The 22,813-nt window shown below is 40.9% G+C and overlaps 1 protein-coding gene and 1 long non-coding RNA gene across 7 annotated transcripts in view; one reads left to right on the forward strand and one right to left on the reverse strand.

Annotated features, from left to right (window-relative positions):
• The window catches only part of PARP1 (poly(ADP-ribose) polymerase 1), a 53,623-nt gene extending 38,085 nt beyond the window's left edge, over nucleotides 1-15,538 (forward strand). Inside the window, exons 14-23 of the mRNA XM_073338698.1 lie at nucleotides 338-466; nucleotides 4,995-5,078; nucleotides 6,644-6,766; nucleotides 7,847-7,975; nucleotides 8,483-8,581; nucleotides 9,265-9,417; nucleotides 9,810-9,937; nucleotides 10,322-10,383; nucleotides 12,387-12,501; nucleotides 14,827-15,538. Of these exons, the coding sequence (XP_073194799.1) occupies nucleotides 338-466; nucleotides 4,995-5,078; nucleotides 6,644-6,766; nucleotides 7,847-7,975; nucleotides 8,483-8,581; nucleotides 9,265-9,417; nucleotides 9,810-9,937; nucleotides 10,322-10,383; nucleotides 12,387-12,501; nucleotides 14,827-14,908 (1,104 nt within the window). The 3' untranslated portion in view covers nucleotides 14,909-15,538. The remainder of the gene's footprint in view (nucleotides 1-337; nucleotides 467-4,994; nucleotides 5,079-6,643; nucleotides 6,767-7,846; nucleotides 7,976-8,482; nucleotides 8,582-9,264; nucleotides 9,418-9,809; nucleotides 9,938-10,321; nucleotides 10,384-12,386; nucleotides 12,502-14,826) is intronic.
• The window catches only part of LOC140909433 (uncharacterized), a 39,682-nt gene that overhangs the window by 13,103 nt on the left and 3,766 nt on the right, over nucleotides 1-22,813 (reverse strand). The window contains exons 3-4 of one of the 6 annotated variants that reach the window (XR_012158207.1): nucleotides 20,585-20,699; nucleotides 11,996-12,085 (exon numbers count right to left, since the gene is read on the reverse strand). The exons of 2 other annotated variants lie outside the window; for them this stretch is intronic. This is a non-coding gene — a long non-coding RNA (uncharacterized lncRNA). Of the gene's footprint in view, nucleotides 1-9,307; nucleotides 9,543-11,948; nucleotides 12,086-20,584; nucleotides 20,700-22,813 lie in introns of all 6 variants that reach the window. 3 more of the 6 variants (XR_012158206.1, XR_012158208.1, XR_012158205.1) reach the window with 3 other exon arrangements.

Raw genomic sequence — 22,813 nt, forward strand, 5'->3', positions numbered from 1 at the left:
TGCTAAGTATTGTTGAAAAAGAAAATCTATTTAATATTGCTTTGGGTGAAGCAACAATACAGATGTGAAGATGAAAAATATGTTCTTCTAAATTTAACTTGCATTTACATGGAGCACCCCTTGAAATCATGTACGTCAAGTTAATGGTGATTCAGTTTTTATTAATACAGACTTAACGTCCCCTTGCTTTGTATTGTCAGAGCAATACTCCCTATTTCCCACCAAAATTTAGTCTTGTGTGCAATAGTGTGCCCTCTCCAACTTGGTCTTGAGTTGTTACCATGACAATCAGTCCATTTTCCTTATCCCTTGGTGTGTTGGTATTTACTCTTTCTAGGATGAAGAAGCGGTGAGGAAACTGACCGTTAGTGCTGGGACCAAGTCAAAGCTTCCTAAGCCAGTCCAGGACCTTATTAAGATGATCTTCGATGTGGAGAGCATGAAGAAAGCCATGGTGGAATTTGAGGTACTTGCACTTTTGCTTGTTTCTCGTCACTCCTTCCCACTAGACACCATAGTTATGCCGGCAGTAGCAGGCCGTTCGCACTGTGGATCTGATCCAGCACTGTCAATGGGAATCCTTCATTGACTTTGGAGGACATTGAAACAGGCCCTATGTTGGGGGGGGGAGGGGTGTCTAACCAGCCTTTATCACTAGTTCGAAGGATCATTTATCGTTTTTTTTAAATCATAACTGTACAAATGTCATCTTGGTGCATCTTTTTCTTTAATGACTTCTGTATCAAATGTTCTCAGCTTGTAAATCTAAAGGGGACTTTTCTGTCTGCTCATCCTGTAAGCTCAGCCTGGGATCAGGAAAATCATTCTGTGCTATGCATATCATCACCATTGGTAGAGGTTTTGGAATCTTAACTCAGATGGCCATCGGTACATGAGGCAAGAAACACCCTTCTGGGTCTGCAGCACTGACACCAGTAAAACTATTATTAGTAAATTTAAGTAACAGAGACTCTGGAGGTACACAGAAAGCTGATATGTGCAGTAAGGTGATGTTTAGATAAAGCCTATTTCCTCCTCTTAGTCATGTCAAATGCCGGATTCTTGTGTAATGTTTCTAAGGCTTGCTCTACACTACGGAGTTAGGTTGACATGAGGCAGCTTATATCGATCTAACTATATCGGTGTCTACTCTACAGCTTTGCTCACGCTGATGTAAGTTACCCTCCTACACCAACGACATAACTCCACCTCCATGAGAGGCATAGGGCTTATATCTGTGTAGGTAGGGTGACACAGTGTCTGTGTAGACACTGCGTTCCTTACATCAGCTGTGAAATTGACCAGAAAGCTGGTTCCTGGCTCCCCAGCTGGGCTGCTGCGGGTTCTCCACTCCAAATTGGGCTGCTACCCAGACTCCCCGCTGCCCCTGGGGTTCCGACACCCACCCAAGAACATGGCAGCTGACTGGACTCTGGGTGTGGATCTCCCCGCCAGAGGCGAGAGGCCCCAGGCGGCTGCTTCCGGCTGATGGGAGGCAAGAAGCCCCAAGCGGCTGTCCCCCTGCTCCCGACTGGGAGCTGTGCAGACCTGAGAGCCCTGGCTCTCAGCCCCCACCCCACACTGCCCCTCTTCAGTTAAGATGTGCACCACTAGCAGAAGAGGAAGATAGTAATTACTATGGTGGCTGTAAGTCGACCTAATATAGGTCGACTTAAGATTGTAGTGTAGACGTGGTCAATGGCTCACCACTCTCAGTTGTGGGGAAAAAAGCACTGTGATCCACCCTTCTTCCCATGTCTTTAGTATAACCTATAGCTATGAATCCAAACAGGTGGGGCTAAGAATGGTCTGGTAGTGCCTGCCTAAGGCCCTACTTAACTTGCAATATTGCAGAAATTGCGGATTCCACAATATTAGGCTTCTACCGCAATTGGACAGCGGGAGCCCAGTCTGCGCTGACAGAGGAGGCCCTGGGCAGCCCACAGCGGAAAATCATGGAAAAATAATAATGGGCTTTGTTATCACAAATAATAAGGTCCATTATTACTTTTCTGCAATTTTTCATGGCTTGTCCACAATTCAGCCACTGTGTTTTGATAATCATCCCACAATTCAAGTAGGGCCATATGCCTGCCTTGCTCCATATAAACGTGTGTACTAACATTCATCTGCAGTCTCCAAATCTATTTTTAATGTTGTGGGTGAACTGCTGCATGTCAGGGCATCTGTAATGTTAAACAACTTTTCTCTCTGGCTTTCTTTGGTCAGCCTATAAAGGTAGTTTACTTTACCTAGCATAAAATTGCATATTGAAAGAGGTGTTGCTTGCTCTCTGTGACATATAGATTAATTTGCACACCACCTTTTCTACAACTACACTGCAGTTTGTCATGTGCAGTGAAACTCTGTATACCTGAAGTCCTTTTAATGTGCAAGCACATTCTGAAGCATCTATGAGAAGAGATTTTCCTGTATATTCTGTGGCTTTTGAATTAAAGCCCCTAAAATAAATGCTAATGATCCTCCATTTCCAGTACTGTCCAGATCATCTGGAGAAAATTAGCTCCATTGGATCCATGCTAATTTGTGCCATCTGAGGATCTGTATGGCTCTTAGAGCTAGAATGGAGACTTGCTCTTCCCATTAGATTCTGGCTTCAGTATTATCCCATGTACGGGAGCAGCATCTCTTTCCAATGAGGGAAGAATATTTGCCTCTGCTAGGGAGCCAAAAACTGTCTGCAGTCTCCCCAAGGGGTTTATGAGGTCCTTTCATCCACCTGATTTCATGTGCTTTTATTTACTGCACCGTATCCAGGCACTCCCAATGTGTGTAGATAGCTTTGGCAGCTTCAGGCTTTTTCCCGGTAGATTTACTGTGATGTAAAGGATTATTTCCATGATGGGGGTGATCTGAAGACTCTCTTCAGCTTTCTAATTCTGTAAAGACTTCCCCTCACTTAACCCTATCCCAGGCCTGTTACAGTTCTTCCCACCATTGCCTTGTAGTAAACACCTGCTAGGTGGACTAGGACCTGAACTACCCTAGTACTGTCCCTTCTCATTCCTGGATGGAGACATCGAGCACTGGGGCGAAGTACTACATTACCCCTTTGTGAAGCATTGGTGTATTAATTGTTTTGCTGCTGGTACTCCATATGTCTGCAGCTTCTGCATTGCTTTGTCATCATGTCCCACCTGGTGCTTGTGACTGCACTGGAGGTGATTCTGACAATATACCTGATGCATTTGGCAGCAACAAAGTGGCTATATTATTGATCTAGACCTGATCCTTCATGATCTCTGTGCTGTTTTGTCCAAAATTAAACAGATCAGATCAATGTTGCTTTGCAGCTTAAAATCATAGTTGTACATCTCATTTGCCACTTTACTTCCTATATAGCAATTGGAGATGGAAGTTATATTGGGGCATTTAGTCCAGTCCACCCTGGTAATGCTAGTTTTAAGTGACTCTAGGAAGGGGCTTCCAACACTTCAGCCCAGACCTGGCCTCTTGGGAGGCTACATAACAGTCTAATGTGTATTGGTCTAGGTAGTGGCTAGCCTAAATAGTCATCACTGAGAATGCTTTGTCCGATTTTTCCTGAAAGTGCATGTGTCCCTCTAAATGAGTGTCCCCAAGATATCATAAGTTGCATTCTGTCACATCTGAGGCTGTGACTTCTATCTCTCCATCCAACTTGTTTTTTTCTTTATTGCTGGATTTCATCATGTTGTAGATGCAGCGGGAGGGGGAAGCAAATCTCTGTACCATGATACAAGGTGCAAATTGCCATGCAAATTACTTCAGAACTTGGGTGGCAAGGCTCACTGGTTCAAAAGAGCTTCTCAAGCTCCTGTGCAGAAGGGGTGTGCATGTAGCTGGGAATTTTAATTTCACTTTAATGAATAAAATAGAATTTATCCAACAGGAAAAGATTTGTGGAGTTTCCTAGAGGGTTCTGCCATTGAATCCTGTTTGGAACCAGCTGCCCTACAGTTTTCCTCTCTGCAATGAGGATTTTGGACCTGGTGCCTGTCAGTCAGTGTTCTAACTACACAGATAGTACTGACCTGCTGAGCTGAGGTGTGTTCTATGAGGACTGCTAATGTCCAGAGCATATCCATAACCTGTCGTAAAACTTTCAGTTAAAATGGAGCTTTGTTAAATGCTGCCACATACAGAGCTGCTTCATTACAAAGCTGGTGCATGAACAGGTCTAGTTTTAAGCTAAAACTCCCAAGTTCCAGCTGTTCAAAAGACACTCTTATCAAAACTGTGCTGCCAGACCAGAGAGAGATCTGGGAAGGTCTTAAGAAAGAATTAATATCGGGGGCGGAGGTGGGGTAATTAGTTTGCCCAAAAAGTGGGGAGGGTGAGATAGGTGGAGGTGCCAGGCAACATCTATTTCTAAAATAAATTAGTAAATAAAATGTGGAAAACAGAAGCGTAATTTGTACTGTGAGATTACACTTTTAGTTGGCATGTGCCTTGATGGGGCACTCTGTATGCAAAATACAGAATACAACTTCCTCATGCTTTACTCTGTAGTTTTGTACAGGTGCCAAGTGCAAATGCTGAAAATGGAGTACGCTTGGACTGTTACTGCAGTAAAAACCCTGGGCACATTATGTGATCTCCTGAAGGATATTTTATTCTGTTCAAACTGCCATTTTATATTAGTTTCTCCAGCAGCAGACTTAATTGTAAAGGGTCATGAATGCTTATGGCATTAGGTAAATGTTAAACCTTAGACTGAAACACTTATTTTGTTCAGGCCAAGTACTGCACATTGTCTTAAGTTACAGACATAATTTTGTCTCATTGGGAGATAACGTGTCCATATTCTGGCTGCACTACTCTAGTCATTCTTCAGTCCATGCAGATAAATGCTAGCTCTGAAATGTTTTAATTTTTATATAATGTATTCTGTCTGGAGACTCAAATCTTTCTGATGGCCAGATGAGAGGAACTATGGGGGTTTCATTGTAATGGAGTCCTGTTTTAATTGCTTCAACAAATCTCCTTGTCAGATTGACCTCCAGAAGATGCCACTGGGAAAGCTGAGCAAGAGGCAAATCCAGAGTGCATACTCCATCCTTAATGAGGTTCAGCAGGTGAGCAAGAAACAGACTTAACAACCAGCAAGGGAATTCAGAAGTCATTCTGGGCTCAGAACGCGACTGGATTCCTTGCTGCATTTGTGCTTTACAGAGCTTACACTTTTTTTGATCAACTAAAAGTTAATGGAGGAAGAGTACATACTTTATGTTGCAGTAAAGGAGCTGCTTCATTCTTTTTGAATTAACCCATGGTGTCTGTATCTGAGGCTGTCTGCACTTAAGATGCTATGGTGACACAGCTGCAGTGCTTCAGTGTAGACACTCACTACAGCAACGGGAGGGGTTCTTTCATCACTGTAGTTAATCCACTTTCCCAAGAGGCAGTAGCTAGGACAACAGAAGAATTTTTTGTCTACCTTGTGCTGCCTATACCGGCATAGCTACATCTCTCAGGCGTGCATTTTTCACACACACGAGACACAGCTCTGCCAATGTAAGTTTCCAGTGCAGACCAGCCCTACGAGGACATAGTGTGAATATGCAACTAATTACTTCAGTGTTGTAGTGTAAATACACCCGATTTGTTCTTTAGGAAGAACAGTATTTTAAGCATGTGGTAGAGGAGTATGTAAAGTTAAACCTGGTCTACACTTAAAACATAGCTGCAGTGCTTGGGGTATAAAAAAATCCACTTTCCTGAGCACCATATCTATGCTGACCTAACCCCTGGTGTAGATGCAGCTAGGTTGACAGAAGAATGCCTCTGTCGACCTAACTGCTGTGTCTCAGGGAAGTGGAGTTCCTACGCCAATAGAAAAGCCCCTTCCATCACCATAGTCTGTGTCTACACTACAGGGTTATAAGAGGCCTAGCTGTGATGCCGTAGCTATGCCTCTGTAGCGCCCCTGGTGTAGACATGGCCTAAAACAGGACCAAATCCACTGCTGCTGGTGTAAATGCGGGATTAATCCACTGAAGTTTGTGGAGTTACTCCTGTTCACTGCATTCCAAGATGAGGTTCTAAGCTGTTTACTTAATAATACATTTAGATGTGCTGTAGTGCTCATCTGTTCTGGGTGCTAGAAGGCACTGTTGCTCATGATTTGGAGCATTGCAAGGATCGCTAGTCGGTATTGCCCATAGAGCTCACAAAAGTCCTCTGTATGGTACCCAAAAGAGGCATGCAGAGGGGCATTTCCAGACTTCATATAAATGCACATTGGCTGATTGCTGCAACAAAATGATTCATTCAGCTGTTCTCTGGTTCACGCAGTCAGCACGTCTGCACTTATGGTTTTATTGCAGTTTGTTTTAGTGTACCAGAACCTGTTTTTTTTTTGTTTTTTTCCCCGAACAAGCGTATTCCTTTATCAGTTGTTCCTTTACCAGAAAATGATTGTATTGCTGTAGGTATTTTGATTTGGAACATGGAAAGTGATTTAACAGGACTGTCCCTTTATTCATTTAAGTGGGTTTCAGCATTAAAATCACTTTGGTTATGTTTCTCTGTTCTTGTATTGTTAACATTTATTTTTTCTAGTCTTTCCAAACAAGTACCTTGAATGCATCTATTGTTGAATGGATCTTTCCCAGAATTCGTTTCTCTTCTTCTCATTTAGGCAGTGTCTGATGGTGGCAGTGATTCTCAGATACTGGATCTCTCCAATCGCTTTTATACCCTGATACCTCATGACTTTGGGATGAAGAAACCACCTCTCTTAAATAACCTAGAACATATCCAGGTATCAATGAAACTTATGATATTTATTGTGGAAAGCAGCTCTGGCACCTGATATTCAAATGTAGAAGATTTGCGTTTTAAGTGTGAATGAGGAAACGCCTTCTTCTAGGAATTTAACTAAGTCAACTTAAAAGTGACCGTTGCTTCATTGTTTGGAACAGAACTTTTCGCAATCCTATTTGACACTGCAAGGCTGTGACTATAATAGTGTAGCTTTGTGTTTTAAGTAGGTAGGCTTCTTTCTGTGCTGTTTAAGTTGGCTTAGCTGTTATCCAGAAATGTCTGAAGAATTGTCCCCTGTGCTTTGCATAACAAAAGCTGAACTAGCTCTTAACCATCACTTCATAGGCTTTGTGGCTTATATACAGCTAAAGAGATTCTGGGCCAAATTCATCCTCTGTATGAGTGGGATAACTTTAGGTTTTCAGGCCTGACTCCCACCCATATTCTGTTGCATATCTTTGCCAAAGGATCTACTGATGTAAAGTTTTAAAGTAGCAAAACTGAATGAAAAGGGGAAAACTGAGGGGATTTGTTTTTAGCTTTGTGAAAGCAGAGAAAGATGTAGAGCTTGACCTTCAAGTAGGAATTGCAGGTTTTAATGTAGCTTCTACACAGTCCTCATGGATACTGAAATGCTTTTGACATCACAGCCTTGGATCCACTTGTCTGAGAAATTGCTTATCTCCCCATGACCCTCTGCAGAGGATGAAGAAACTTGCCAGTTTGCTTGAGCTCTCTGTTCTGGAGCTTAAACTCTCCATAGCTGGCAGCAGAACAGGGGAAGGCTTCTGAAATCTGCACCCTCCTTTGGAGCCTGGGGTGGTTAGCTTAAAGAAAAGTGTCAGATCCATTTGCCTAGGTGCTGTATTGATTTTATGAAAGAGATAGGTGGGTTTTTGTTAACAGGAAAGTTCTATAGATAGCTTTATTGATGTGAGCCACCCAAGTGTTGTGGCAGTGGTGCACAGACATTTATAAATATCTCGGCATTAACATGCTCATAGCAACTGCAGGACAAGGTCTTAAGGCTGTAAAGACTTTCCTATGGCAAGAAAAATAACCTCTTCAAATTATCCAGGCCAAAGTGCAGATGTTAGACAACCTGCTTGATATTGAGGTCGCTTACAGCCTTCTCAGAGGTGGAAATGAAGATGGGGATAAAGACCCAATTGACATCAACTACGAAAAGCTCAAAACTAACATTAAGGTAAATGAAATAGAATAGTAGACTGTGGTCACTGGCTGTGAATAAGAACTTGGCACCCATTCGTATGGAGTATAACAGATGAATAAGGTACTGCTGGTAAACTAAAAATACAGCTTTCCACTCTAGCAGGGAACAAATCATGCCCCATGTTGAGCTCCCAGTATATCATTGTATATGTCTGTATTCACTCCACCATCTATACAAAAAAAGTCTCTTAATTCTAATCCTGTTTGTGTTCCTGAAGGGTGGAATGGGAAAGCCCATATATCCCTGTCTCTCCAAAGCCTCCAATAGCAGATTCAACTTGCACAGAGATGATCCTTTGATTTTGGCCAAAAAAACATCTTACGATGCCCTAGACATGTCTTTCCTAGTGATAAATAAGAGATTTAGTGGGGGGAGCCACCAACTGCAGGATGAATTTTTCAGTCCCCAAAATGACCTAACAGGCTGACATTAATCTGCATTTTTAAAGGAAACCTTTTGTGTTCTGCTCTTTCCTCCCAGGTTATTGATAAAGATTCAGAAGAAGCCAAGATCATAAAGCAGTATGTGAAGAATACACATGCCTCTACCCATAATGCATATGATCTGAAAGTTGTGGATGTAAGTTTTGAAGGGGTGGGGAGTGAGATGTATAAAATTGGTTTATACACTTTTGCTTTCTTCCATGGCTCTTTTGTGTGTTGATTAACTACTGAGTTTTTGTTATAGAAAGTACTTGTTACATGAGTGAATAACAACAAAATCTCAAGGCGAGCTGGGGAGGAATTTTCAAATCTAAGTTTTTAGACATTTCTTGCTGTCAAGATGTCTTTATTTTCATTTGTCTCTTAATAAATCCAGGGGGAAAATCACCTTTTGCCCTGAAAGCTGGAAAATTTCAGCCCCAAAGGAGAATGATTCAGAAAGTTGTGAGCAATAAAAAGTAGAGGGGGTTGGGGAACAGAGGTGGTGCTAGCCCACTCGGAACCCTACGAAGGAATATTTTGGTGCCCCCTTTCCCTCAACACATTCTAAAAAAGCAAAGGGGGGCCCCCTTGAGTCTGCTTATGCCTAGCACTTAGGGGAAATAACGTGTAATGAAATGTCCTGGTGTAACCTTTGCTATAGATAACTGGCTGCTGGAGTTAGATTATGACAGTATGAAAACAGTATGAAGTTTGCTTCTCTTAGTATGTTAACTTTCCTAGCACAGATTAACCCATTTTCAGGATCAGACCATCTTGCCATGCGCCAATTAACCATGAGATTTTTATTTTCCTTTCTCTCTCTTTAAAATGATAAAGATCTTCAAGATAGAACGTGAAGGAGAAAATCAGCGTTACAAACCGTTCAGACAGCTTCATAATCGCCAGCTGCTCTGGCATGGCTCCCGCGCTACCAACTTTGCTGGCATCTTCTCGCAGGGTCTCCGAATAGCTCCACCTGAAGCTCCTGTGGTATGTAAAATGCTACTTGTTAAACAAGTGCATAAAAATGATTGTTGTGCCACTCATTCTGTTCCTCTTGACACCTTTTGCCCCCTCCATCCATCTGGTCTCCTGGGGCCACTATTGGTAAGAGCCTAAAGAAGAGACTGTCTAGATAAGGAGGGGCCAGATGACCTTTGTGAATATTTAATGCTGTTCAAGCTGTCCAGAAAGAATGGTTGCTGAGCAACATATCTATAAGTTTGCCAATAAGTTACACCTCAAACAGTGCTTGGGAGTTGTTTTGTAGCATTACTCTTCTAGTTAATACAGAGAGAATTCTAGGCAGATGGTTTCAACATCAACTTGGTCTTTGAAGCTGGGATTTTATTTTGATAACCTTTTTCCTTTCCCACTCCCAGACTGGTTACATGTTCGGTAAAGGTATCTATTTTGCGGACATGGTGTCCAAGAGTGCCAACTACTGTCACACATCTCAGACTGACCCAATAGGCTTAATTTTACTGGGAGAGGTTGCCCTTGGAAACATGTAAGTAACTTGTATGTTATTAACTGGCTCAGAGTTGTAGAAGGTAGCACCTAAGCTGCAAACTTCTACATCCAAGTGACAATGAGAAGCTGTTGCAGTTTGCTTGGAAGTAATTAAAAGCATTCTTAAATCAGGAAAATTTTGGAAACTCCTGAAATAAGCAAATAATTTGAGTAAAATTTGTGCTGTAGATAGAGAATATTGCCTTAAAAAGAAACAGCATAAATAGTAATAACCATGATAAGGAAGGAAGCTGTGATGGTGTTGCCTTCTAAAGGCATAGTATGTAAAATAACTTCATAGTATTGTAACAAAATGTCTTTATTTTTCATTAAGAAAGTTCTCTTCAACTCCTCTAGAAATGTTGTTCTTTCTACTTTCTAGGCATGAGCTAAAGAATGCTTCCCACATAACTAAGTTGCCCAAGGGAAAACACAGTGTCAAAGGTAAAGCTTCGTTGAGAAATTATCAGGGTGACGGTAACTGTAACAAACTTTGACAGCTTTTGCTTGGTGAAAAGAATAGTCTAGTCTTGTGCTATGGCTGTATCTTTTAAAAGGATTGGATAACATTACCTTCAATAATGTATTTTATGTATTTTCAGATGGGGAGGGATTTCTTGCTTCATAGTATGTTAGCTGGCTGTCTAACGGTTCAGGCAGGAATTTCCCCCCAAGTGTAGCACTGAACAATAAAGTAGGTGTGTTTGGGGGCTTTGTACTTGCCTCTAAAGTATCTGGTATTGGGCATTGCTGGAGGTAGGATGTTACTTGATAGACCAATAGTGTAAAGGATTTTGTAGAACACTTTCAAAATGTCTTGCCAGAAACTGGGAATGGATCACTTGATGATTACCTGTTCTGTTCATTCCCTCTGGGGCACCTGGCACTGGCCACTGTCAGAAGACAGGATACTGGGCTAGATGGACCTTTGGTCTGACCCAGTAGAGCCAGTCTTATGTTCTTATGTCTTTAATATTCAGGGAATAAATAGCTGGTTTTGTCTGTTACTGATAAAATCTGGAATTGGAATGATTGCTGTTCTTACAATGCTACTTTAAAAAAAAAAAGAGTTCCTGTTTTCTGGGGGATTTGTAGAGGAGAATTTAGAGGAAATTAATGAATTTTGAGAATTATCCACACAAAGTTGGGGGAATAGTAACATATGGCAAATGCCCCTGATAAAACAAAGTGCTTCACGTGGATCTGATAGGCATCTTTGATCTTTAAAGATATAAGCTCTAGTAAAGATCTGACATAAGATCTGTTCATTTAAGTATACAGTATAAATTAGGCCCCAAATTAACTGTATGTCAAGGAGGGGCTTATACAGAAGAACAGGAATTAGTTCATTATTTTAATTTCATTTAAATTTTACAATATAAACATACTCTGTATTGGGAATGGTATGAGAGACTGGAAAGTGAATCTGACCCATCAGTTTTAAGTGTCCAAGATGTGTGAAATTAAACCAAGCAGCCAGCACAAATGGAAAAATAAATTAAATTTTGAATTATTTCAGTCATAACAATCTAATGGACTACTAGTGCCAAAAGTGAGGTGATAGTATATTTAATATAGTCTGTACACTGTCAGTGTCACTTTTAAGATCTCTTGGGATATAAATCTGTAGTTTACAGCAGTGGTTCTCAACCAGAGGTCTGGGGTCTCCTGCGGGGCCTCCTGTGAGTAGGTTTCAGAGGGACCGCCAAGTGTGGCCAGCATTAGACTCGCTAGGGCCCAGGGCAGAAAGCCAAAGTCCTGCCACACCGGACTGCAGCCCGGGGCTCTGAAGCCCATCACCCAGGGCTGAAGCCAAAGCCTGAGCAACTTAGTTTCATATTGTCCTTGGTGTGGGGCCTCAGGCACTTGCCATGCTTGCTACCCCCTAATGCTGGTCCTGGCTTTTCTGTGCACAAAACCAATTGTTTTGGCACAGCTGGGCCATGGAATTTTTATAGTGTGGGTGGGGGGTTGCTCAGAAAGAAAAAGGTTAAGAATCCCTGGCTTACAGTACAAGTGAGGCTGTGCTGAAGCGCTTGATTTCCAGTGAACATACATGGGAACTGGATAAGATCCCTCTGACTTCAGTGCAAGCAGAAATGGGCTCTTCGTGTGAATGGGCAATCTGGCGATTGTACACAGTTTCCTTTGAAGAAATAAGAAAACTTAAACTACATGCCAGAGAGACTGGACATACCATAGGTTTCAGAGTAGCAGCCATGTTAGTCTGTATTTGGACATACCATACAATTCCCCAAATGTCTTTTATGACAAGCCATTGTGAGTAGGGGTATGTGCTTGTAATGGTCTGTAAAGTATCATACACATCTATTGCACTGTATAAATGACTGTAACACTGTCATTAGTGAGAATTTTTCTAATACTAAGCAAACAAGATTTTGCCTACATTTCAGACTTATAATTAACACTATCTTTCTCTTTCATAGGTTTGGGCAAAACTGCACCTGATCCTTCAGCCACCATCACTCTAGATGGTGTAGATATTCCTTTAGGGAATGGGATTCCATCTGGAATTAGCGATACCTGTCTTCTATATAATGAGTATCCTTTACTATCGTTCCACTTTAACTGGAAAGCACTTCTCTGTATTATAACATGCAGAATTATTAGCAAGTACCATTATGTAGAGGAAGTTTAGCTACAGAAGCCTTTTCTTTTAGATCTTTCATGGAGTGGTTAGCAAGCTACAATTTGCAGAGTCCCTCTTACAAGGGGAATAATTTTAGAATGATGTTTAAAGAAACTCTCATTATCAACCCTGCATAAAAAGAAATCGTACACACAGTGAGTAGTTATATTAACTACAGGACTTTGCACTTCTGTAGCACTTACAGAACTCTTTGTAAACAAGTTTAAATTTAAACTTCACAGCACTTTGGGGGGGGGGGGGGAATTAGCCTTTTACTATTTCTAGATGGATGGATAAACTGAGACCTAGAATTCATTAGTCCACACTCATGGTATGTCAGTGTTCGAACCAGGGATAGCACCTGTGTGTCTTGATTCCCAAATAGATGATCTAACTACTAGATACACTTCCTCCCATCCTACTAAGCAAATAACTTCTTAAATTAACAATCTCTAGACCGGTCAGAAACTCAGCTGACTGCTCTTGGGTGAATTGTTTCACCACAAGGCTGTCTATCTCAAGAGCTGGCAGCAGGGAGCATATGGCAACTTTGGCTTTTAATATCGCTCCTGTCTTAGTTCAGTTGACAACATGAAATGGAATTGTAACTTTATTCAAGTCAACTAATGTGCTACTCATTCAGCTTGTCACTATTAGTTTTAATCTACAGCAGATTTAGTGAGTATTTGTTTAATCTAGTATAGGGCAGGTCTATGCTACAGCCTAAATAGATATAATTTACGTTGCTATGGGGTGTGAAAAAGCACCTCCAGTTTTGCGCTGTCCATACCAGTGCTATGTCGGCGGGAGATGCTCTCCTGCCAACGTAGCTTCCACTTCTCAACAAGGATGAAGTAATTCTGCCAACAGGAGAGCGCTCTCCCATCGGCGTAGCGTGTCTTCACCAGACTTGTAATGCTGTGGTGTAGACTTGCCCTTAGGAGTCATCATCTTAGAAGTAGGTTTGTAGCATTAAGAGTTGAGAAAATTAACAGACAAGGTGAACTGCCTTATTTGTCTAATGAAACTTAGTAACATAATAACTATGATACAGGCTGTGTCAGTCCATTTTAGCAATGCCAACAATTGCACTGTTTTTCATTTTCAGTCCCTCTGTGAGGCCAGCAAGTATTCCCTGTTTTTATAGATGGGGAACTGAGACAGATTAAATGGCTGGCTTCACACTGGAAAATAGTAAGAGGGTTATGATTAGTATTCAGGAATTCCTGATCCCTAGTCCCATGTTCAGACCACACCTTTTTCTTTGTCCCTGATATTTGGACTGAGCGTGTGACTTGGCACCATGAGGTCCCGGCAGACGAGAATAGTATTGGCTAAACAGGTTTCATAGTAACAGCTGTGTTAGTCTGTATTAGCAAAAAGAAAAGGAGTACTTGTGGCACCTTAGAGACTAACCAATTTATTTGAGCATAAGCTTTCATGAGCTACAGCTCACTTCGTCGGATGCATACTTGCATAAACCGAGCCGCTCACCTCCTTCCTCGGTAAAGTAAGCTTGGTTTCCTGTAGGTCTCACCTACAGGAAACCAAGCTTAGTGGCTCAGTTTATGCAAGTATGCATCCGATGAAGTGAGCTGTAGCTCACAAAAGCTTATGCTCAAATAAATTGGATAGTCTCTAAGGTGCCACAAGTACTCCTTTTCTACTGGCTAAGCATAATCTTCAGCAAACGCAGTCCCTGGTCCAAGTCAGTGTGTCTCTTGAGATTCCCATCACACTTTCTTTAGTGCTTCTCCCATCTGGTATCTCTGCCTATTCCTGATTTTGGATCAGAGCTCTGAAGTAAGCAATTAACATAATATGCTCTGATTCAGAGAGGGGAATAAGGTTGTGTGGGGTCAGGAAATTAGGTGTGCCTAATTTTGGTGTTCGGTTCTGCTTTTCTGAGTTCATTATTAGTTTAGGCTGAAGCTGATTTTCCTATAGTATTTGCAGAGTCTAGCACTGTTCCTTTTGTTGATATTGTCAGAATTTTATGGAACGTAGACTTCTGTTTCACACATTGCAAACTAAAAAGGAAACAAAATGTGGGGTGGGGGTGTGGAATGTTCTAATACATAAGCAGAAATGCTGGCATATACCTTGAATTTGACATCAGGAGCTTGCTTTTACATTCAGATCTGCATAGGGCAAGACTCAAATACTGTTGAAGTCCAAGTTATGTTTATATTGTTATTTTATAGTAGCTGTTCCTTAACTCACTGTTTCCTTCCCAGATATATTGTCTATGATGTTGCTCAGGTAAATCTGAAGTACCTGCTGAAACTGAAGTTCAACTATAAAACATCACTCTGGTGAACCCTATTTAGAAGCCTTGTTAACGAGTTATTATGTAGTTACATTCTAGTGCTGACTTCTGACCTGCTTAAGCATTGACTTCCCTTATCAAGGTATCAAAGAGCTAAGTTGCAGAAGAGGTTACTAAATCCAGATTTAGTAAATCACTTTAGTAAGAGGTTTTTATATATATGTGGCAGCACATGGAACTGAGTTCTGATGAGAATGAATACCTGGTTTTGTTTTAAGCCACTTCTAATTTTTTGGGCTATCAAGTGTGTCTTTGAATTGAGGGTAGACCAAAAAACAGAAAAGGAAGGGGATTTTAGCCAAATGGAGTTGGGGAAGAAAAGGAATTTATGAATGTTTACAAATAGTTGCGCTATTTAAAAAAAGGTTGCCCTCTTGTTTAAAATATCCTCTTCCTGTTTTGATTTTGAATAAATGTTAAACGTCCATTTATTTTGAGGTAAAAATAAAAGCTAATTTCATATGAACAACTTTTATTTTTATGTTGCAAAATGATTGAATTGCTTTAATTGTTTCAATGTATTCTTTTGTAATGCTTTTAAACACGCCATGTCTCTCTAAATATAAACACTGAACATTAAAACCTGTGGAGGCATCTCACAATCCACGTTGGAATGAAAACTTGGACTGCCCATTGAGATTTTTTTTCCCCGTGAACAGTCGGTGGTGGTAGTAGTAAGCAGTTCCTGATTAATCCAAGGCCAAATGTGGTAAATGTCCATGGAAAGCACCAACACATGTTGCTATGTTTTGTTCAGTGTTAGCCTCAACAAACCTCCTTAAATACCAATTTTTCATGTGATTTAGGGTGTGTGGTCATTCTTGCAGACCAGTGGTTCCCAAACTTTAACAACCTGTGAACCCCTTTCACTAAAATGTCAAGTCTCGCGAACCCCCTCCTAAAAATGAATATTTCCAGGGATTTTCTCCTTTACCTAAGTATAAATTATAAAAGCAGTGATCTTGGAAATACAAAATTTGTTTTTATGACATGCTTATTTCACACTATTTATCATTACAGTATTTGTATTACATTATGAAAATGGCAACGCTCTTGTAAGACCTCACTTTCGTAGCTTGTATCACTTTTAATAAGCCTGTTATAAGACACTGCTTCTATGTTTCATCAAGGAGTATCAGATGCAAAACAGCATGAAGCTATTTAAGAAGGCAACTCAAAGAGTTCCTCCTACACAAGGATTCAGGTCTTGAGCAATCCAGGCAAACGACGCATGTTACAACAAAGCTTAAACTTGTTCCTCATAGTAATTTTAAAAACAATACTAGCTGCCTATTTAATTTTAAAAACAAAAAATATCTGCCTCCCTTTGTTTGCTTCTTAGAAGGAGTCTTGAAGTTTAAATCTCCTCACTGTGATAGATATGCTTGCTTTGATCTGCTTAGCTCTTGGAAATCCAGGGGCTCCGGGATGCTGGCCCTGTGCTGCCTGGGGTCCCTAGTGACAGTTCTGTCCACCATTAGGGATTTTTTTCCCGAGAACCCCCTGTAATATTTCACAAATCCCAGTTTGAGAACCACTGCTGTAGACTGATGTTCTTTTGATCCACAGAACAAATGGTTGCATGGGTACAGCAGGCTTCCCTTGTCCTGACCTCAGCTGAAATGCAGGTTCAGTCTCCATGGCCAATTTTGTCCTTGACCACTCTTGAGCGACTGTAAACAGAAGATGCCTTTAGTTCTAAACATGGTAGTTTTTGAGATGTGGGTATTTCTCTTGAATCCAGGGAGAGACCAACTCACTTCCCATAGACCACAAAACAACCTGGCATGATTTTTGATCATGGTGACTTAGTGTTGAAATGTTGCTTATGTAATATCCTGAGCTATCCATTTCTGCATTGTTTTGATATACGCAGCGTAAAACATGGAGTAAATAACTAATAACCCTGTTTCTGTGACTCATTCACAAACTACACATGTTGAGGGCTAAAATACATACATTTTAAATTTGCTGAATCTCAACAGAGGAAAGTCCATATTCAGGGCAGTGTTCTAATATGTATATCATAATGCCTGCAGCCACAGTAATGATAAAATGCTTGATTTTTAGAGTGTGGACCAGATTTTTACATAATGAAGTTGGTGTGATTGCAATTAGTGTTCTAAGAACAGTGGCAGTTGCTACTGCAACAAGCAAGGCAAACTATGTTAATTGCTGCCTCTGACTTATTGGGGTTCCGTGCACAATGGTTCTGAGTAGAATTGTAAAATTGGATTATCCACTGGGATTTTCAATTGCTTGCTGGTGGGAGATTTTTTTTCTGAAGTGTTTGTATTGGAGCCCTTACCTGCAACTCAAAATCAGGGGCGTGGGGCAGTGCTGCATGGGCAGTGAGATCCATCCCTGCCCCGCAGTGAAAGAAAAACCAGCAGAGACAGAGTACAGTTCCCGTTGGGTTTGTTGCATTCCAGTCGTTAGATACTTGTGTGGAAACCGCAGATCCACTTCCTAACGCATGGGGTGTCCCACTGCCTTTGAAAGAGGAGTTTCAAGGCTGACGGCTGCCTACATGGCTGCTTCTGCTGGAGCTGGGACTGAATGAATAAGGGGAATGAAGAGCCAATAGAGGGAACAGAGAGCTGCTGTTGCTCTATGGGAAGGAAACGTTGAAGGAAATAAGAGCAGCTGGTACTGTAAGATTTTTTTATTTTTTTTTTGAGAGAGAGGGGCCCCTGATTGGTTGCTCCTTTCAGAAAAGGAGATGGGGAACAAAGCGCAGGTACATGAGAAACTGGGAAGCCAAGGGCTTCCTCTGAGTGCAGCAGCAGCCTCTTCCCCCTTCCAGGGTAAGAGGAGTATTGCAAAGAGTTAAGGGAATAGGTGGGGAAACTAATTATGACAAACACTGGAGTGTCCTTTATTGTAAGTCTTTGTTAGCAGGTTGCAGTCCAATGAAATCTCCATTACAGAATGGAATTTGAGTTTGAAAATATTTCTCCAGTGCATATTCTGTTTAATAATTAAAGACTTACAGTGTATCCCAACTATCATAAGCTTGAACACAGTGATTTTATTTTACCTTGCAACTTCCTATAGGTCAAATCAAATGAACGGAACCCTTGAACACTGGTATGTTTCTGCTCTGAATAATTGGCTTTGTGGGGCTTTATGTTGACTGTCTTAACTTCATGCCAAAGTTGCTCAGTTGACAAGTTTTTTTTAAAAAATCCTAAATGTCAGCCTTGTATACCCAACCTGGAATCAGAAAATTGTGATTTTTGGGCTCATATCCCCATCAGTGATAAAAAGCTCTGCGCCTCATTCTCCCAAAGTTCCTTTTACTTCCAGAGCAATGTGAAGGGCCTTACTGTGGGTATACATGTAATTCTATTGCCAGCGTGGCATAAGAGTGCCTTAGTGTAAATGATAATCAGCCCCTCTTTGACGGTGTGGACCAGAGTAAATCATTTTCCTGTAACTGTACTGGCTGTGCAGGACTAACATGAGAGGAAAAACATAGCAGACCTATTTTGTCACTAAAATACCAGATAAGACTTGGAATAAATGCAGGGAACAGACTTGTTGAGTAAGTACAGGGCAGCACTTGACCATAATACTCTCAAAGAAGGAACTGTAGAGTTAAATAAGATTGTTTTTTGGAGGGTTAAGGAGTTTAGATCAAAATAGGAATGATTCCAATTGAAATATGCTGGGAAGAAATTATGCAAGTATTACCAAGTGAAGAATTTTCTGAATTAGGAGAACTATAGCAGAAGCAATTTAAGAATAAATCTGGTATTTATTTGTATTATGGTAGTGTTAGAGGGCCCAGCTGAGACTGGTCATTGTACAGTGCCTAGCTTAAACACATGGTAAGAGAGAGTCTCTGCCTTTAAGAGTTTATAATCTAAATGGACAAGGCAGAAAGGGAAATATGTCCCTTTTACAGATGAAAACTAGACTACAGAGGGTAAGTGACTTGCCCACATTCCCTTGGGAGGTCTCCGGCTGAGACAGGAATTAGAACCCAGTTCTCTTAAGTGCGCCAGGTTAATACCTTAACCACACTTCCATCCTTCCCCTTTAAACCACTTTAGTATTAAAGCCTATGGACAAAGTTTTGTTTTTGTTTTGTTTTTTAAAGAAAATCATCACTGTGTACATAAATGAAAGGGAAAATACTTGTGTGACTAAAGGGCCTCCAACTCTGAGTTGTTACATTTCTTTTCTACATCTTGCATCCCTTCTGCTATGTCTTTGACTATAACGAACGATGTTTCCACTGTGATGGACTACATCGGGGTTCTCTAACTTCATTGCACCGCGACCCCCTCCTGATGACAAAAATTACTACATGACTCCAGGAGGGGGGTGACCAAAGCCTGAGCCCACCCAAGCCCCACCGCCCATGGGGGGAGGGGGAAAGGGGGACAAAGCCTGCGCCCCACCACTCCTGGTGACCTCACTTTGGAGTCCCGAGCCACAGTTTGAGAACCCCTGGACTACATACATCTGGCCAGTAGCTTGCTTGGGTTTCTGCCTTTGAACAAATACTGGTCTACCTCCCAAAAAGTATTTCCATTTCATTCATACACTGGCATGTAGAAGACTGGTAACAACATCTGGTGTGGCTAAACTAACATTGCTATGGCAGTTTTCCTGCGGGCTGCTCTAATCTAAAAGCATGGAAAATCCATTTCACCCAAAGCCTGACCCTGCAAGGTGCCAATATCACTGAAATCTATGAAACACAGAGGGTACTCTGCTTTTTGCAGGATTGGCCCCTGAAACAAGTGGTTTTTTGCTTTCAAAGTTTTGGGCACTAAGTTCAATATTCTACTGATTTGGGAGTAAGAAAAGGGAAAGTTAGATCTGCTCAGCTGTCTTCCCCACTCCTAAAATAACAAGATTAAAATATAAATAAATTTAAGCTCTAGCTATAAAGACACAATTTGCTATTTTTGTCCTGAAGTTTTTTGTTTTGTTTTTTTGTGTCTACCTTCATGCACTGTAGTCTAAAATTTACTGTCTGCCTATTTTTTCTTGGCTTAAAAGCATCTATTACCGTAGTTTCTAGGTGGCATAAGCATAACACGAACAAAGAGCTAGATTTCATATCCTGTGCTTGTTTTAGTTGCTATTCTGAGTAGCAGAACCATTTTGTATCTCAGTTGTGGAGGAAAAAGAAACCCTATGAAAACAGAAGAAGCTAAAGTACAGAGATAATTTAGGAGGGGGAATTCTACAGCTTGAAGCCTTCTACCAAGAATTCAGTGCCTACAGACAATCAGCAGCAATTTTTGTATTAACTGCAGGTACTTGAGGGAGAGGTAATCAGAGATACTTGTCCCTAGTTCATTCAAAGCTTTAAAGATCAGGGTCCAACACCTTGAAATACATCTGGAATTGGATCAGGCGCCACTAAAAAGTGTGGAGCACTGGTCTTATCTATCCCAATTCTGAGGCAGGATGCTGAATGATGAACTGGCTTCAGTTACTGTATGGCCATTACATTCATTTCCACTGAGAACGTGGCGTAGTAGTCCTAGAGGTGGCAAGCCTCTCCAGGAAAAGAGCATAGTCTCCTGGCTAGTCACAAGTGAAACAAAGTATTTCTAGCCTCTGTTGAATGGCCTAGAACAGTGGTGAATACAGCAGGATAAAGAGCTTGCACTAGAATGTCCATCAAGAGTACTGTTACTGACCAGAGAGCATTCGGTTCCTGACACGAAGTGTGTTGTTCCTCCCATCATCGCCATCTTCCCTAGGATAAGTGTTGAGCTAATTTTTTTCAGCCCCCGGGAAATAACATCATCTGCACTATATGCAACAAAGAGATGTAGAACACATTGGTAATAGTCGAAATACAGGGATTTTCATTATCTCAGTGTCTTGCATAGTTGAAAAACAGGGGTGATGAGTGGGCTCCGGGGAACTTCAGGATGATGTTCAGGCCATTAAGTGCAATAACCTGTCATGACTCTTTATTCCTCTTAAAGGAATAAGCAAAGCCAATTTATACAGAATCTCTCATCTGTATCAGGTAGGTGGTCAGCAACATCTAATGATGGACTGATAGATTGCTAGTACTGTGGACATCTGTTTTTTCACTATAATTTGTGTGTCAGTACAAATGGGGCCATTGTCATGCCAAAAAGCTTGAATCTGAAATCTTCATTCAGGTTTTCCCCTTTCCTCTCTATGACAACACGTGGTACCATTTGAATGTAAGCTGCTGGCATTTTTTAAATGCTATAAAAGGACATGAACAGTCAAAACGAATAGCTCAGGTGTGGGGCCTAAGAACTGTGATCATCAAATGCCGGCAGAAACTACACCTGACCTGACTGATAGTATTTTTCCATGTATGTAGCATTTTGTAGAAAATACCATATACACAAGAAATGAAAAGGCATAAAATGCTTGAATGCACTGGTATAGTAGCTTGAAAGGCCAAAAGGTAAAAACTTGTTAATGCTGAAATCCAAATTATAAAGTAGTTATTCTTTACTCTTGTGACATACTGTGTAACAGGGATGTGTTTTACAAAATCTGTAACAGCAGCAACTGCAGCTGAAGGAATGGAACATTATAGAAATGTCCAGCTGATTTGTAGCCTGTGATCTAATAACTTAAAGATGACCAGCAAAGGGGGATGTGGAAACTCTGGAAGTGTGTGTGTTGTTTTTTTTTTTTTTAAAAAAAAGGGTTTTATTGTACTATTTTTTTTATATTAGAAATTTAATGTCCTAACAACAGTTGTTGACCATTTGACTGTGTCTACAGAAGGCTTTCCCCCCTAAAATTTCCCTCCAGTCTAGCTCCAGTGAGGGCTGGCAACTGCTGGTGTCTTTGCCACCAAGATCCAATGGGACAGACTTAATAGAGGCCACCCCAGCTAGTCCAAAACCAGAGTTGGCAGGTTGATATTTCTAAGATGGCAAAACAAGTGGGGGGACGGGGGACCCTGTTTTATAGGAGAGGAGCAAAAACAAAAATTACAGGTTACCTTTTAAAATGTCAGTTGGAATGTGCAAGTCCATGCCTTCATTTTTAAAAAAACACATATGGCACTTTTAGTTGCCTTGTAATTGTCTCCTGGGGGGCTGGATGTTCATAAACAAATATTATTTTCCCTATCTGCAATAGCAGGGAATATCATGCATAGATGGCCTATCTGTGTGTGCCTTTACACTTGGATTAAATGTAGTAGAAGAGAATACAGAGCCCTTTTAACATGTACAGGAGACTAAGTTCTAGCACCAATGTACCCGTCAAACAAGTTACTAGTCACCTTTTTCCACTCCTGGGAATACAAATTCCTACTTCCATGAAAAATTTTGCCAGAAGCCAAGCTAAATTTTTATATTGGAAACTTCCAAGTAGATGACTTCTTCACTTAAGGCATGGCTACCAGTTGCAACTTAGAATTATGTTTCAGCTGAAGTTTTTTCAAGATATTTAATTGTCATTAATCAAACATCTTATCTGTGTGAAGCAGTCAAACACTCTGCCACAACTTCAGTTGTCACTCTTTTGGTACAAAATCCAAGCCCCCATAGCATCTTTTAAAGAAAATTAACAATTAAAAAAAAGGGGGGGTGAGAATTGAAAAGTAGCTAAAAGCATAACTTAGCCCACACAACCAAGGAAATCCTACATTTAAAGTATACCCTTCATAGAATCCATTTTGCTTAAAAATTACATGTTTTACCAAACAGGGAACAATTTCATATTCCACACTTATTATAATAAGGAGGGGAAATGGTGAGGTATGGACAGTTTCAACCTTAATTCTGAATTTCTTTGGTTCCAGGACAACATAAGGTATGTCTACACAGCTAGAAGCAGGCTGCTAGGCTTCAGAGCCTGCACCTGAACGTTTACACAGTTATTTTTAACACTGTTGTGTGAGTCTGAGTCTGTAGATCCAG

This window comes from Lepidochelys kempii, chromosome 3, assembly GCF_965140265.1.
Source record: "Lepidochelys kempii isolate rLepKem1 chromosome 3, rLepKem1.hap2, whole genome shotgun sequence".
NCBI lineage: Eukaryota > Metazoa > Chordata > Testudines > Cheloniidae > Lepidochelys > Lepidochelys kempii.